Raw genomic sequence first — 15,781 nt, 5'->3', positions numbered from 1 at the left:
TTATGTGGCTCAGTGTCAAATTCAGCCCTACAACACTCCTGTGAAGTGCCTTGAAATGTTTTATGTTAAAGGCACCATATAAATACAAGTTGTTGTTGTTTTACTGTTAAGGCTCACATATGGAAAATGCCAACTTAGGTGAACTATTGGAGGGCTGTTGCTGCTCATGGAACATTAACCCAGCAAGAATTAGCATCTTCAGCACAGGAGGGGAGAAAACTTCAGCTAGAAATGCAGCCGTTCGCCAGCATATGTTTTAGGGCCCCAGTGCACTGTATCAATTGGTAGGATTTATTACTACATTTACGATTCCTTGCATTGCAAGCTTCAGGGAGGCACTGAGCAGAGGCCACATCCTTTCAAGGAAGAGTCATCCTCACCGTCATTGCCTCCAGGAGGTCAGACAGCAATAGAATAAGCAATTTTAATTTTAAAAACCAACAGATCTTAGAGTTACAAGAGCTGAAAATGCTGGAAATACTCAGCAGGTCAGGTAGCATATGTGGAGAGAAAAACAGAATAAATGTTTCAGGTCTGTTTTGGTTTTGGATTTCCAGCTCTGCAGTATTTTGTTTTTGTAGATCTTAGAGTTAGCCAGCTTGGGTTTTAATGCTGGAAAAAAACAATTTGTCTGGAAGTTTCTATTACTGTCTCAACTTAAAAAAATTTGATGAAGCCGAGTTTAATTACCCTCATTGATCAGGTCACATATCTCCCCACACATTCACTTGGTACAAACCTTTCGGTGTTCGCTCTGTAAACTCAGGATCAAAATAAAAGGTATCATCTGGCCTGGCCACAGCTGGTCTGAATGGTGGCTTCAGTTCCCTTCGGTACAGTTTCTGGAAACATAACAAACCATTTAACACTGCAGGAAACCCTTACTGCCTTACTATTTTATTCCCATTAAATGTTTTGCCGGATATTTATACTCTTTTAGGTGAGGGCATGTGTGGTGGGGAATAAATCCAATTCCTCTTTAAGCACTCAGTCAGTGCCAAGATAAAGCACACTTGTGTAAGGAATAGCATAATCAAACTCAAGTAAAGTTCCCTCCACACTGCTCCACTAAAAATTTACAGGTCATGTATGGTATGAATACAGAGTGAAACCCTTTTACACTATTTCATGGAACATTTCCTGGTCATGTACAGCAAAAATTAGATGCAAGACAAAGTTCCCTCACCAAGCACTCCCAACTCAGATACAAAGCTGATCAGATGGAGGATAACATTCACTCTGCTTTGCCTCAACAATGTTTCCGATCCCCAAGTGCATGAGTGTGCAAGTTCCATTTTCCCACACCAGCCAATCTTATTCTTGTTTTAAATGAGACAATTATGGGCAGTTTTCGCTCACTAGCACTAAAAGAAAAACTGCCTGAAACTCCTTTTATTGGAGCTGTCAGGCAAGAGGTTTCTGTTTCATCAGTTTGTATTCAATAGGAAACCAGAAGTCAGACCCGTAAAGACAAAATTCTAACCCACTGTGCCATTTCTGAAGAACAATTAAATCAGAAATCAAAGTCTTGATGTTTACTCACAATTTTCAGGGAACTCCATTTGCAAAGAACTCAAGCCGCCAGCAGTTTCAAAGTGCCAGCTGGCAAGTTTACAGCCAATATATTTTAAATTAGTGCCGAGAGGTGCCGCACAAGGGGGGGGGAGATTTCACCTTGAGCAGCTACTGCAGAACATTGACAAAATACTGACACTAAAATATTGTGATTTCCCAGTGATTTTTTTGGCACATAACTATTAATAGGAGAGTACCACTGAAATACATTACTGAAGATTTACCACCCTATGCTATTTCTGTGCACTGTCGGTGAATCATTTAAGACTTGCACTCAAGTGCACACCATTGAGAACAGGAGATTGCCTTTAACGAAAATGAAAATAAAATTACTGACCCCAGGTGATAAACTCTGGGAGATCTGTTGATTACTCTCCCTAGTCAAAATATTAGTTTTGCTATCTGACTGGACTTGCATGCCAAACAAACCCATCATATTCCCCAGTTGCTATTAAACTAGTGGTTACGCTGAATGACATTTCTGCTTCAAGCGGCCTATTCAAGATCGAGATAGGTCTTCACTGCAGCCAGCTTCTTGGACACATCTGCCTTGTAAGTGAACTCACAGCCAATGAGAGATACATGAGTATCAACGATCAAACTTGAGAAAGATGGGTTGAACAGCAGCTCCAGCAATAGTGTGATTTACTGGAGGTAGAAAGCACACTATATGAGGAAAGAACCTCAAGTTTTGCATATGGGATTATGAAGTTAACTGTAATCAATCCTAGCACCCCATCCTCCACCTTCCATGTTTTTTTGTTGTGGTGTAGTTGGGTGGCTTTAAGTATCCAAGAATCAGTCTTCCACCAGAATGATTACTCCTTAGTCTTGCATGGAATCTGATTTTATGAAGATAATCTAAAGCCAAAACTAACGTTCTAATTTGAGAAGATTCATGAAATGATCTTGAGCTGAGACAGCCTCCTGGGTTTGTCCTCAGGGAGTGGCTAATGAAACTGTGTGTGAAGGCCAGATTAATGGAAACTCTGTTGCCTACGAGAAACATCTATGCTTGTAATTGTTGGCTGGCAGCCAGTCACTAGGTCATATTGCTTGATGCGTAATGGACAGAGTGACTATTTTCAACTTCTCCTCGTCTTAGAAATCACAAAGGAGCAGGAATGAAAAATGTACTTCATCGCCTATGTAGCACTATTTATTCTATGATGGAAACTACACCTACCAAATGGGAACATATTAATTTTGTCATATGGAACACTACTTGGATATTTTACTGGACATTGAACATAACTAGTTTAAAAGGACCTCGGAGTGAACAGCCGAAACATGGCTGCACATTTGTATTCTGAGAGACAGCTGCAGAGAGACAATTGGAGTGCTCACTGATGCAATTAGCGAGATGGGTTTGTCAATAGTGGTGATCAAAAGACACTGAGAGCCACTGACTTTGTAAGAGACAAACCTCCACCCCCCCCACCCCGCCCCAATGAGTGTGATTAGAGAACTTTTGAAATCAACAATCCTCGCAGACAATGCGGTTTCAAACAAAGAGCTGGCAACATGACTAACCTCCTGCTGGCCAACCCAGGGACTTTTTGAATTGTGCCACACAGAAAGGGCAGACTGCAATTCGAAGACAAAAGAGAAGGAAGTTATCGCCCTATCTCTCTCTCTCTCAAGCAAAGTCCCAGTGACTTACAGAAGCAACATAATCCTCAAAACAGAGGTACTCTTCAGCCTTCTGGTACCAGAGAAGCAAGTTTGAAAGTGTGCATTGGGCCCCAGCGAGAACTACAAGACTGCAATTACAACCAAAAACTTCACAGCAAAACTAAGATAGTAACTGAATTCCATCTACTACTCCAAACCCTCCCCCTTTATTTCTTTCTCTTCTATATCTATTTGTGTGTGTGTTTATCTCGTATGCTAGCATGGTTGCATCGCATATTTTTTAGTAATTTTAACTGAATTAGAGTGATACGGTTAATAAACCTACACCTTTCTTATTTAAACCTAACAAAGCCTGTCTGATTGGTTCATTTACAATTACGATTGCAGAGCAGTGAGCAAAGACTCACTGAGGTGAAGGCAAAAACAGTGTGTTTTAAAAGTTAAACCCTGTTACCGCCAAACCAGGAAAGGGGCCAGAGGGGAGCCTGAGACCCCTTGCTCACCCGGTTGTAACAATTCCTTTATCCAAACAGTTGCTCTGGAGAGACCCTTGCAAGATTACAGATACACTGTGCTATGGAAATCGATGGGTAACCCTCAAAAAAGAATATTTCATCTGGCTATGCTCTTCATGATCCTTTACCAGAACATCTGATTTCCGAACTAGAGAGGTAGTGGAGAAATGAGCAAATGGTTCTTTCATGTTCAACCCAGGGTTTCTGGAATTATAGATGAGACTTTTTCACAATTTCATCAAAACATATTTAGCACTTACATTCCAGTCTATGTTTGCAAAGAAGGATTGACGCTTGATCTCCTCTACACCATCCATGCCAGCTCCTAAAAATAACATGGAGAAATTCAAGTTACAATGATTAGGAATCAATATGTTTCTTTAATGAATTAATCTTTCAGGTCGATGACCTTTCATCAGAATCTGATGAACCCAAAATAATCAACCCAAGACATTAACTCTGCATCTCTTTCCACAGATGCTACCTGACCTGAGTGTTTCCAGCATTTCCTGCTTATATTTCAGATTTCCAGCATCAGCAGCATTTTGCCATAGCTCCTTTCTTGATCCTGATTACTACTCACAAATTCTTATATAGTAAGAATGAGTCCAAAGATTTTGTAAATATAAGATTGGCGATATTTTCAAAGGTAATGGAATTGTTGACTATAACAGATGCAGAGATGTGGTGTGAAAACCTCCAAATGATGGAAAGCTTTAGGAACGATGAATTTAAATTTACCAGTTCCTTCCAAGCATGCTACACTTACCATATGTCATTTCTCAAATTACTCATATACTATATTTCAAAATATTATCTGAACCAAATATATTTGACATTTAAATGAATACTATCTGCTTCCACCACATATTAATTGCTCCACTAATGGTGGCTGTGCCTTCAGCTGCTGAAGCCCTAAGTTCTAGAATTCCCTCCCTAAACCCTTTGCCTCTCTTTCTTCCTTTAAGTTTTAACCTACCTGTTTGACTAAGCTTTTAGTCATCTGCTTTAATATCTCATATAGCTCAGTGTCAAATTTTGTTTGATAACTTTCATGTGAAGCACTTTGAGACATTTTACTACGTTAAAGGTGTTGTATGAAAGAATAAACAGCTGTATTTTCAAGTTTGCAGATGACACCAGCTCAGGAGGAACAGCAAGTTGTGTAGACAGGAGCAGGACGTTACAAAGGAACATAGACAGATTAAGCAAATAGATAAAGATTGCGCATAGTGTTCAATGTGGAGAAGTGTGAGGTCATCTACTTTGGATGCAAGAAAGACAAATTGGACTTTTTTTTTAATGCAAAGAGACTAGGAATTGTGCAGCAGCAAGGGTTTTTGAGTATCCAAGTACACAAAGCTAGTCACAACAATCAAAAGGGCTAATGGAATGATGGCCTTTATGTCAAGGAAGTTAGAATACAAAGGGCAGCAAGTTATACTTCACTTGTACAGAGCTTTGATCAGACCCCATCTGGAGCACCGAGTTCAGTTTTGGCCACTGCACTTCAGGATGGATATACAGCCATAAGCTGGGGTGGGGCTGGGTACAGCACAGATTTATCAAAATGATAACAGTTTAAAGGGTTAAATTATAAGGCAAAGTAGTGCGGATGATAGAAATCCGAAACATAAGCAGATGCTGCCTGACCTGAACATTTCTGTTTAGATGTTAAATTATGAGGAAAGGTTGCATAAACTTGACTTGTATTCCCTTAAGTTTAGAAGGCTGAAGTATGATCTAATTGAGGTGTTTAAAATAATAAAAGGATTCAACAGAGTACATATATAAAAACTATTTCCTCTGGTGGAAGAATCCATAACAAGGGGCTGGCTATGTCATTCAGTCGTGAAACCAAATTTTCACACAAAGTAGTCTAAAACTGGAACTGTCCCCCCCCTCAAAAGGTTCTGGATGCTGGAATAATTGAAAATTTCAAGACTCAGATTGATAGTTTTTTTTTTGTTGGAAAGGGTATCAAGCGATATGCAACAAAGGCAGGTAAATGGAGCTGATGTGCAGATCAGTCATGATCTAACTGAATGCTGGCACAGGCTTGAGGGCTGACTGGCCTACTCTTGTTCTATATTCCTAAAAACAATGGCTGCTACAAGCCCATATAAAAACATAAGAAACATAAGCAGGAGTAGGCCACATGGCCTCTCAAGTCCGTTTTGCTATTAAATAAGATCATGGCTGATCTTTGACCTCAATTCCACTATCCCACCTGATCCCCATATCCTTCAATTTCCTTAGAGTCCAAAAATCTCTCTCAACCTTGAATATACACAACAACTGAGCATTCAAAGCCCTCTGGGGTAGAGAATTCCTAAGATTCACAACGCTCTGAGTGAAGAAATTCCTCCTCATCTCAGTCTCGAATGATTGATCCCTAATCCTGAGACTATGCCCCCTAGTTCTCAACTCTCCTGCCAAGGGAAACAACCTCTCAGCATACCCTTTCAAACCTCTCAGAATCTTATAAGTTTCAACGAGATCACCTGTCATTCTTCTAAACTTCAGAGAGTATAAGCCCAATCTACTCAACTGCTCATCATAGGGCAACCCCCTCATCCCAGGGATCAATCTAGAGAACCTTCAATGACCTGCCTTCAAGTTAGACCAAAACTGTGCACAGTATTCACCAAAGCCCTGTTCAATTGTAGCAAGATTTCCTTACTCTTGTACTCCAGCTCCCTTGCAACAAAGGCCATATGCCATCTGCCTTCCTAATTATTTGCTGTACCTGCATACTAACTTTGTGTTTCTTGTATAAGGACAACCAAATCTCTCTAAACATCAACATTTAAAAGTTTCCCACCAATTAAAAATATTATTTTTCTATTCTTCCTACCAAAGTGAATAACCTCACATTTCCCTGCATTATACTTCAGAACTATAACTGGGCCGGCACGGACTTGATGAGCCGAATGGTCTCCTTCACTGCCGTAGATGACTCTATGACTGTATGTGAATTGCTCGAGGCACGACTGAGAAATATGATAAAATGGTATATAAATGCAAGTCCGCCTTTCAAAATAGATTCATGAGAAGGATGCTAAGCTTAAAGAATGTAGCAATTTGGTCTCATGCTCCTGCGAAACAGGAGAATCAATGTTCAACCATCAGATTTAGAAACATCTGTCATAAGCATCTGTTCAGTAGATCAACCAGCTGAGCGCAATCCAATAGTTACCTAATCTGTTGGTGGGATTTCTCTTGAAAAGTGCTCGCAACAAACTTTGGGCTTCAGGACTCAAGAACTGAGGCATTCCCAATTTAGCCCTAGAAAAAGAATTTGTATGCAGTTAAATACTACACAGAATTCTGCACTTTCCAAAGCCTTTCCTCCACATTAGCCATGAAACATCTAACGCATCAATAAATTAATCGGCCAAAGAATTTACAATTTTATAGTTTGCACTGTTCCAGATAGGTGAGGCATTTTTTTTTCTTTCTTGGAATGTGGGCGTCGCTGTATAGGCCAGCATTTATTGCATATCCCTAATCACCCTTGAGCAGGTGATGGTGAGCCGCCTTCTTGAACCACTGCAGTCCTCATGGTGTAGGTATTCCCACAATGCCGTTAAGGGAGTTCCAGGATTTTGACCCAGTGACAGTGAAGGAATGGTGATATAGTTCCAGGTCAGGATGGTGTGCAGCTTGGAAGGGAACTTGCAGGTGGTGGTGTTCCCATGTATCTGCTGCCCTTGTCTTCTAGGCGAGAGGGGTCGGGGGTTTGAAAGATGCTGTCGAAGGAGTCTTGGTGAGTTGCTGCAGTGCATCTTGAAGTTGCTACAAACTGCTGCCACTATGCGTTGGTGGTGGAGGAAGTGAATGGTGAAGGTGGTGGATGGGGCGCCAATCAAGCGGGCTGCTTTGTACTGGATGGTGTTGATCTTCTTGAATGTTGTTGGAGCTGCACTCATCCTTCCAAGTGGAGAGTATTCCATCACACTCCTGACTTGGGCCTTGTAGATGGAGGACAGGCTTTGGGGAGACAGGTGGTGAGTTACTTGCTGCAGAATTCCCAGCCTCTGACCTGCTCTTGTAGCCATAGTACTTATATGACTGGTCCAGTTCAATTTCTGGTCAACGGCAACCCCCAGGATGTTGATAGTGGGGGATTCAGTGATGGTAATGCCATTGAATGTCATGAGGAGATGGGTGGATCCTCTCTTGTTTGAGGTGGTTATTGCCTGGCACTTGTGTGGCACGAATGTAATTTGTCATTTATTAGCACTAGCCTGAATGTTGTCCAGGTCTTGTTACATATGGACACAGACCGCTTCAGTAGCTGAGGAGTCACGAATGGTGCTGAACATTGTGCAATCATCAGCGAACATCCCCACATCTAACCTTATGATTGAAGGAAGGTAATTGATGAAGCAGCTGAAGATGGTTGGGCCTAGGACACTACCCTGAGGAACTCCTGCAGTGATGTCCTGGGACTGAGATTATTGACCTCCAACAACCACAACCATCTTCCTTTGTGCTAGGTATGACTCCAACCAGTGGAGAGTTTTCCCCCAATTCCTATTAACTCCAGTTTTGCTAGGGCTCCTTGATGCCCCACTCAGTCAAATGCTGCCTTGATGTCAAGGGCAGTCACTCTCACCTCACCTCGAGTTCAACTCTTTTATCCACGTTTGGACCAAGGCTGTAATGAGGTCTGCAGCTGAGTGGCCCTGGTGGAGACCAAACTGAGCATCAGTGAGCAGGTTAATAATGAGTAAATGCCGCTTGATAGCACTGTTGACAACACCTTCCATCACTTTGCTGATGATTGAGAGTAGACTGATGGGACAGTAATTGGATGGGTTGGATTTGTCCTGCTTTTTGTGCACAGGATATACCTGAGCAATCTTACACATTGTCGGTTAGATGCCAGTGTTGTAGCTGTACTGGAACAGCATGTGCCGATAGGATGTGCACAACAACCAACCAGGATGACATCATATCATAGACTGATCAGTAATGGAAGTTTTTGGCTACTTTTATTTCTGAGCACTCCAATGTATAAAAATAAAACATCTTTAAATGCAGGGTGGCACTGAGCTGTTTTAAGATACTGCAAACACATTCGTGGCACACAGGAACAAATCAAAGATGCTGCCTGTAAATTCTGTGCTCATGTTCCAGTCATGTCATTCCTGACTACTGAATAATGTCATTTCCCAAAGTCAGAAATCATACTGGATCATACAGAGATTGTTTATTTTCTATGAATGTGTAAAACAGACAGCCAAGGGAGAGTGTTGAGGTGGGTATTTCAAAAGGAGCAGGATAATTTTTTGTCGAAGACATGATTGAGGGGGACGAAAAGCAGAGAATTTTTCTGAATTCTTGTATTGGGCAGATGAACCTTAATGATCGCTCCATCCTGTGCATCCCAATGTTCCTAAATAAAGTGCTTGGCAGTGGATTTCAGCAAAGAGAACATTTCTTACAAACATACAAGTTATTTCCTCAGTGTAAATCTATCTCAAGGAGTAACATTCAATATTGCAGTAAGTATCTGAAAGTTAAATTACTGCCACACAGTCAACATTAACCCAAGGGCTTACTTTAGAATGAGTGTCATGGTCTCCTTCCTGTCCTTCCCTTGGAATGGCAGAGAACCAGTGAGCATCTCAAACTGAAGAGAAACAGAAACATTACGCAAAGATCAGAGGTTAAACAGTACACACATCCCAGTCAAACTCTGGTCAAAAACAACATGTGCAAATGCTGGCCAGCCTTCACATTCCTCAAAACTAAACCCAATATGGAAACATGGGGGTAACATTAAGTACTAGTGGGCTTCAAGGGCGGCACAGTGGTGCAATAGTTAGCACCGCAGCCTCACAGCTCCAGCGACCCGGTTTCAGTTCTGGGTACTGCCTGTGCAGAGTTTGCAAGCTCTCCCTGTGACCGCGTGGGTTTCCGCCGGGTGCTCCGGTTTCCTCCCACAGCCAAAGACTTGCAGGTTGACAGGTAAATTGGCCATTGTAAATTGCCCCTAGTGTAGGTAGGTAGGAGGAGAATTGAGGGAAGGTGGGGATGTGGTAGGGAATATGCGATTAATGTAGGATTAGTATGAATGGGTGGTTGATGGTCAGCACAGACTCAGTGGGCTGAAGGGCCTGTTTCAGTGCTGTATCTCTCTAAGTAATGGAATTAGATCCTCAACTGTAGAGTTCCCAATGTCTCCTCGTAATAGTTTTAAGTGATGTCATGAGTCGCCCAAGACCAAGTCACTCACCATTCAGTTTCAGTGTTCTTATGGCTTCAAGATATCGGGTTGAAACGTAATTTGAGTAAGCAGGGAGTGAAAGAGTAGAATTATAGAAGAGCAATCAGTGACACTGATTAAACGTATGTACCATTAAAACTCCATAGGACCACCAGTCAGCACTGTGTGTATGGCCACGCCGATTAACCACCTCAGGAGCCATATACTCAACAGTTCCACAAAACGAATAGGCCTTCTTCTCATGGTCAACAGCTTCCTTGCTCAGGCCAAAGTCTTAAAAGAGAAACGCTTCAAAAGTAAATCAGACTTACAGCAGCCAAACAGTTCAGTCATCAACATGGTCTGACTGCTTCACTTCAACATTATTGTTTTCACTAGTTTCTTTCATTCAACAAGAACCATCATCACCAACAATAACAACAACAATTTTCTTTTAAAGAGGTGAAGAGGTTTATATAGGGAGTTGCAGAGAGTGGGGTCAAGAAGTGGGTATAAACACAACAGTTCAGAGTCTGAGAACTAAAGGGTGTGAGGGTGGTATACAAGGCTGGAGGTTGCATAAATCATAAATAGAGTGAGGTATGACTGTGGAGGGAATAGAAGAACAGTTTAAATTTAAATTCTTTGGAAAAAAAGACTTGCACTTATATTGCGCCTTTCATGACCATTGGCCATCCCAAAGCACTTTCCTGCCAATGAAGTACTTTTTTTTTTTGAAGTGTAGTCACTATTGTCATGTAGGAAATGCAGCAGCCAATTTGCACACAACAAACTTCCACAAACAGCAATATGATAATGACCACATGAGCTGTATTTGTGATGCTGATTGAACGCTAAATATTGGCCAGGATTCCAGCTATAACTATCTAGTTCTTCTTTGAAACAGTCCATGGGATCTTTTACATCCACCTGAGAAAGCAAATGGGGCCTCAGTTTAATATTCGAAAGACGGCACCTCTGACAGTTCAGTCCCTCAGTACTGCACTGGGGTGCCAGCCTAGATTCTTGTGCTCAAGTCCTGAAGTGGGATTTGAACCTACAACCTTCTCACTCAGAGGCAAGAGTGCTATCATCTGAGCCATGGTCGACACAAACAAAGCCAACGTAGATTTGCAAGGACTAGGATGATGGGCAAATGAGGCTTTGTGTAGGACAGAATATGGACAGCTCTGTTTGGTCAAATTAGAGAAGTGGAATAAATCAGGTTCGAAGATGACAGATGCATGGCTAAGAGTTTCAGCAGTGGAGGGGTTAAAACCCAGGAGGACAGTGATTTTGCATAGCTGAGGACAGACAGTGTTGTGACAGATAGGATATGGGTTTGTTCAGCTTAGAGATAAACTTGATGCCAAGATTTCAGATGGTCTGATTCAGCCTGAGTCAATTGCAGGGAAGGGAATGGAGTCTGTGGGAACGGGATCCACAAACAATGGCATTGGTGTTCCCAGTATTAAATTGGAAGAAGCTCATCCATAACTCGATGTTATTCAGGTAGTCTGACAACAGAGTAATCATGGGGTCAAGAAAAACAGTGGAGAGGTAGAGCTGGGCATCATCACCAGGTTACACATCTATTATCTCAGCAAAGTCTAGATATAGTTTGGAGAGAAACAGAATGTTACAAACAAATATTAAAAACTAAATGTGTGTGTTTGCTTAATATTGTAGAATAAGGGAACTATAGAGCTTTCTTGTAGAGTATACAATTAAAAGAGTACAGGAAAGTGAGTAAGAGAAAGATAGGAAGTCAGTAAATGTAGATTTTGCGACATTTAATGGGGAATTTGCAATCTATTTCTAGTGGTCTGAGCAACTGGTCAATGTTGAATTTCCTACTCTATCACCACTCACCTGTTAGCTTAATGTGCCCTTCTTCATCCAGTAGAATACTGAGAGAAAAGGAGGAAATAACAAAATTACAAGTCAGAGACAGACATGACATCACAGCTGTAGTCTGAAGATGCAGAAGCTTAGAATTTTACACTGAAGGAAATAGTTCAGGTGATCTTATCAGCACCATTTCACCTTCAAGATGGCTGAGACTCCTGATGCAGTAGGCACAGGCCTCTTTAAATGCAAAAGTTGCAGTCTGATGATGTAATTACAGCTGCAACATTATTTTAATGCTGCGTCAGGGAGTCCCACACTGCAAACAACCTGCCAACAAAGTACAGCAGAGGCACTGACTGGTCAGAAGAGGCCACAGTGTGTGTTAAAAATAACTTGTGAGGACTTCTTATGGGCCAGAAGAAGCAGAGTGCTGTCTCAAGGAGTCCTCTGGCCTCTCCAGCCATCAACCGCTCCCACTCACCCCCATCCCACTTGATCATTGAACACCCCCATCCCCACACCTCCCTCCAATCTGCTGTTGAATAATTTGGAAACAAGGAAAAAGTTAAAAATCAAAATACGTGATCTGGATTTTACATAGGAGAATAGCTGTTGTATCCCATGCGTAAATCTCATCTTAATTCATAAGATCATAAGAACTAGGAGCAGGAGTAGGCCGTCCAGCCCCTTGAGCCTGCTCCGCCATTCAATAAGATCATGGCTGATCTTTTCGTGGACTCAGATCCACTTACCCGCGCTCTCACCGTATCCTGTGAACTGGAGGCTGTAGCTTACACACTGGCATGTGCAATTTTTCACTGTTCAGCAATCATTGGAACAATGTTTGCACTAATACTGGGTGCTTTATTTTTTGCCCCTCTAAATTTAATTGACTGAAAATGGTTAAAGGGTAACCAAAATGAGCAGATTCCAGGATGTTGATGGATGCATTTTGCTTCTCCATCACATTGTTCAAACTTAATCTTCACCTCACCTACTATGCATGCAGAAGTAGTACAACAGTCTAACACCTACTTTTCTGGTTTGAGGTCTCGGTAGATGATTCCAAGACTGTGAAGATGGTCCAAAGCTAAAGCCAACTCTGCCAGATATATCTTAACATCATCTTCTGTGAACATCACCTGAGAGAAGAGAGTAAAATAGACAGAATAATTCTTGGTCACTCCATCAATAAGCTTTTGAGAATTGGTGAGCTGGATATGCTCCAGATATTGTAAAACAGGAAAGTGAATGCAACAACACAGTCCCTTTGAAAGCTAGCCGAGAAATCTGGGGACAGAATCTTGGCTTCTTTTTAAATTTTGTTTCCAGTAATTCTGCAAAGTGAGAAATCTCTGTGCTGACGAATGGATTTTTTTTCCTACTTCTTGCCTCTAGTATCAGCATTAAGCACTTCCAGATCAGGCAAAGCACTGTTTAGATGCCGGGTCAGTACTGTGTCCTAACAATGTGCCTCAGCTCCAACTTCAGAATGTTGCCCCAATTGCATGTGTGCTAAATTCCAATTTTTCACACCAGTGACCTATGGCCATCTGTGTTTGTGTCAATTTAGAGTCATTGAGTTATACAGCACAGAAACAGGCCCTTCGGCCCAATGTGTCTGCGCCAACCATCAAGCACCCATCCAATCTAATCCCATTTTCCAGCACTTGGCCCGTAGCCTTTAATTTAGTGCCAGTTAAACAGTTCATGGGTAGTTTTGTTATGAATTTATGTCCACCAGGTCCAGAATTTTAACTGCACGATCAAGTAATTTAAGCTTGCTACAACTGGAAGCATTCCAGTTTAGACTGGAACTCACCCAAGAGAATTCTGAATGCCATGAGGTTCCCTGTTTCATGAGTCGGTCACATCAGTTCTCCATTCAGCCATTAGATGGAGTCCAGTAAGACTGTGTGGTTCCGAAGAAGGGTCACTGACCTGAAACGTTAACTCTGCTTCTCTTTCCACAGATGCTGCCAGACCTGCTGAGTGATCCCAGCATTTCTTGTTTTTGTTTCAGATTTCCAGCATCCGCAGTATTTTGCTTTTATATAAGACTGTGTGGTACTCTACTTTTGACTGGAAAATCTCCTTGTGCCCATCTCCCTCCACTACAAACATACCTTCTGCTGCTGGTTGATCACTGAGCAGCACAGTTACAGTCATAGAAGAGTCTTTATTGTCCTTCTAATTAAAAAACTGATGAAAACGAGTGTATGAAAATATGCCCACAGTTTTAAAGGTTTGAGCCTGCAGAGTGCCTCCTTGATTGATTTGCACTGGTGGTGATTTGCACTGGCCATGCACCAGGATTATTCTTCTTCTTTGGCCTCCATGTCTCGAGAGACAATGGGTAAGCACTTAGAGATGGTCTGGTTTGTGGAGCAGCGCCTGGAGTGGCTATAAAGGCCAATTCTAGAGTGACAGACTCTTCCACAGGCGCTGCAGATAAAATTGATTGTCGGGGCTGTTACACAGTTGGCTCTCTCCTTGCGCTTCTGTCTTTTTTCCTGCCAACTGCTAAGTCTCTTCAACCCGCCACACTTTATCCCCGCCTTTATGGCTGTCCGCCAGCTCTGGCAATCACTGGCAACTGACCACGACTTGTGGTCAATGTCACAGGACTTCATGTCGCGTTTGCAGACATCTTTAAAATGGAGACATGGACAGCCGGTAGGTCTGATACCAGTGACGAACTCGCTGTACAATGTGTCTTTGGGGATCCTGCCATCTTCCATGCGGCTGACATGGCCAAGCCATCTCAGGTGCCGCTGGCTTAGTAGGGTGTATATGCTGGGGATGTTGGCCTCCTCGAGGACTTCTGTGTTGGAGATACGATCCTGCCACCTGATGCCAAGGATTCTCCAGAGGCAGCGAAGATGGAATGAATTGAGACGTCGCTCTTGGCTGACGTACGTTGTCCAGACCTCGCTGCTGTAGAGCAAGGTACTGAGGACACACTCAGACTTTTGTGTTCTATGAGTGTGCCATTTTCCTACACCCTCTTGGCCAGTCTGAACATAGCAGCGGATTCCTTTCCCATGCACTTGTTGATTTCTGCATCGAGAGACAGGTTACTGGTGATAGTTGAGCCTAGCTAGGTGAACTCTTGAACCACTTCCAGAGCGTGGTCGCCAATATTGATGGATGGAGCATTTCTGATGTCCTGTCCCACGATGTTCATTTTCTTGAGGCAGATGGTTAGGCCAAATGCATTGCAGGCAGCCGCAATCCCGTCAATGAGTCTCTGCAGACACTCTTCTGTGTGGAATGTTAATGCAGCATCATCAGCAAAGAGGAGTTCCCCGATGAGGATCATCCGTATTTTGGTCTTTGCTCTAAGATGGACAAGATTGAACAACCTGCCATCTGATCTTGTGTGGAGGAAAATTCCTTCTTTTGAAGACTTGAACGCATGTGAGAGCAGCAGTGAGAAGAAGATCCAAACAGTGTAGGTGCGAGAACACAGCTCTGTTTCATGCCACTCAGGATAGGAAAGGGGTCTGATGAGGCACCGCTATGCTGAATTGTGCCTTTCATATTGTCATGGAATGAGGTGATGATACTTAGTAGCTTTGGTGGACATCCGATCTTTGCTAGTAGTCTGAAGAGACCACGTCTGCTGATGAGGTCAAAGGCTTTGGTGAGATCTATGAAAGCAACATAAAGGGGCATCTGTTGCTTGCGGCATTTCTCCTGTAGCTGGCGAAAGGGGAACAGCATGTCAATGGTGGATCTCTCTGATCGAAAGTCGCACTGTGCCTCAGGGTAGACACGCTCAGCCAGCTTCTGGAGTCTGTTTAAAACAACTCGAATGACGACTTTCCCCACTATGCTGGGCAGGAAGATTCCACGGTAGTTGTTGCAGTCACCGCGGTCACCCTTGTTCTTATACAGGGTGATGATATTGGCATTGCGCATGTCCTGTGGTACTGCTCCCTCATCCCATCACAGGCAAAGCAGTTCATGGAGTGCTGAGAGTATA

The 15,781-nt window shown here is 42.5% G+C and overlaps 1 protein-coding gene across 6 annotated transcripts in view; it reads right to left on the bottom strand.

Annotated features, from left to right (window-relative positions):
- The window catches only part of rps6ka1 (ribosomal protein S6 kinase a, polypeptide 1), a 229,046-nt gene that overhangs the window by 47,931 nt on the left and 165,334 nt on the right, over positions 1–15,781 (bottom strand). For all 6 annotated transcript variants that reach the window (XM_068011445.1, XM_068011446.1, XM_068011447.1 and 3 more), the window contains 7 exons: positions 12,829–12,935; positions 11,815–11,852; positions 10,094–10,236; positions 9,296–9,366; positions 6,925–7,013; positions 3,986–4,050; positions 740–842 (listed from right to left, as the gene is read on the bottom strand). In XM_068011445.1, the coding sequence (XP_067867546.1) occupies positions 740–842; positions 3,986–4,050; positions 6,925–7,013; positions 9,296–9,366; positions 10,094–10,236; positions 11,815–11,852; positions 12,829–12,935 (616 nt within the window). The remainder of the gene's footprint in view (positions 1–739; positions 843–3,985; positions 4,051–6,924; positions 7,014–9,295; positions 9,367–10,093; positions 10,237–11,814; positions 11,853–12,828; positions 12,936–15,781) is intronic.

The sequence above is a fragment of the Heterodontus francisci genome, chromosome 31 (assembly GCF_036365525.1).
Source record: "Heterodontus francisci isolate sHetFra1 chromosome 31, sHetFra1.hap1, whole genome shotgun sequence".
Classification (NCBI taxonomy): domain Eukaryota; kingdom Metazoa; phylum Chordata; class Chondrichthyes; order Heterodontiformes; family Heterodontidae; genus Heterodontus; species Heterodontus francisci.
The sequence above is the reverse complement of the archived record's forward strand: the minus strand, read 5'-3'. Positions and strand labels throughout refer to the sequence as shown.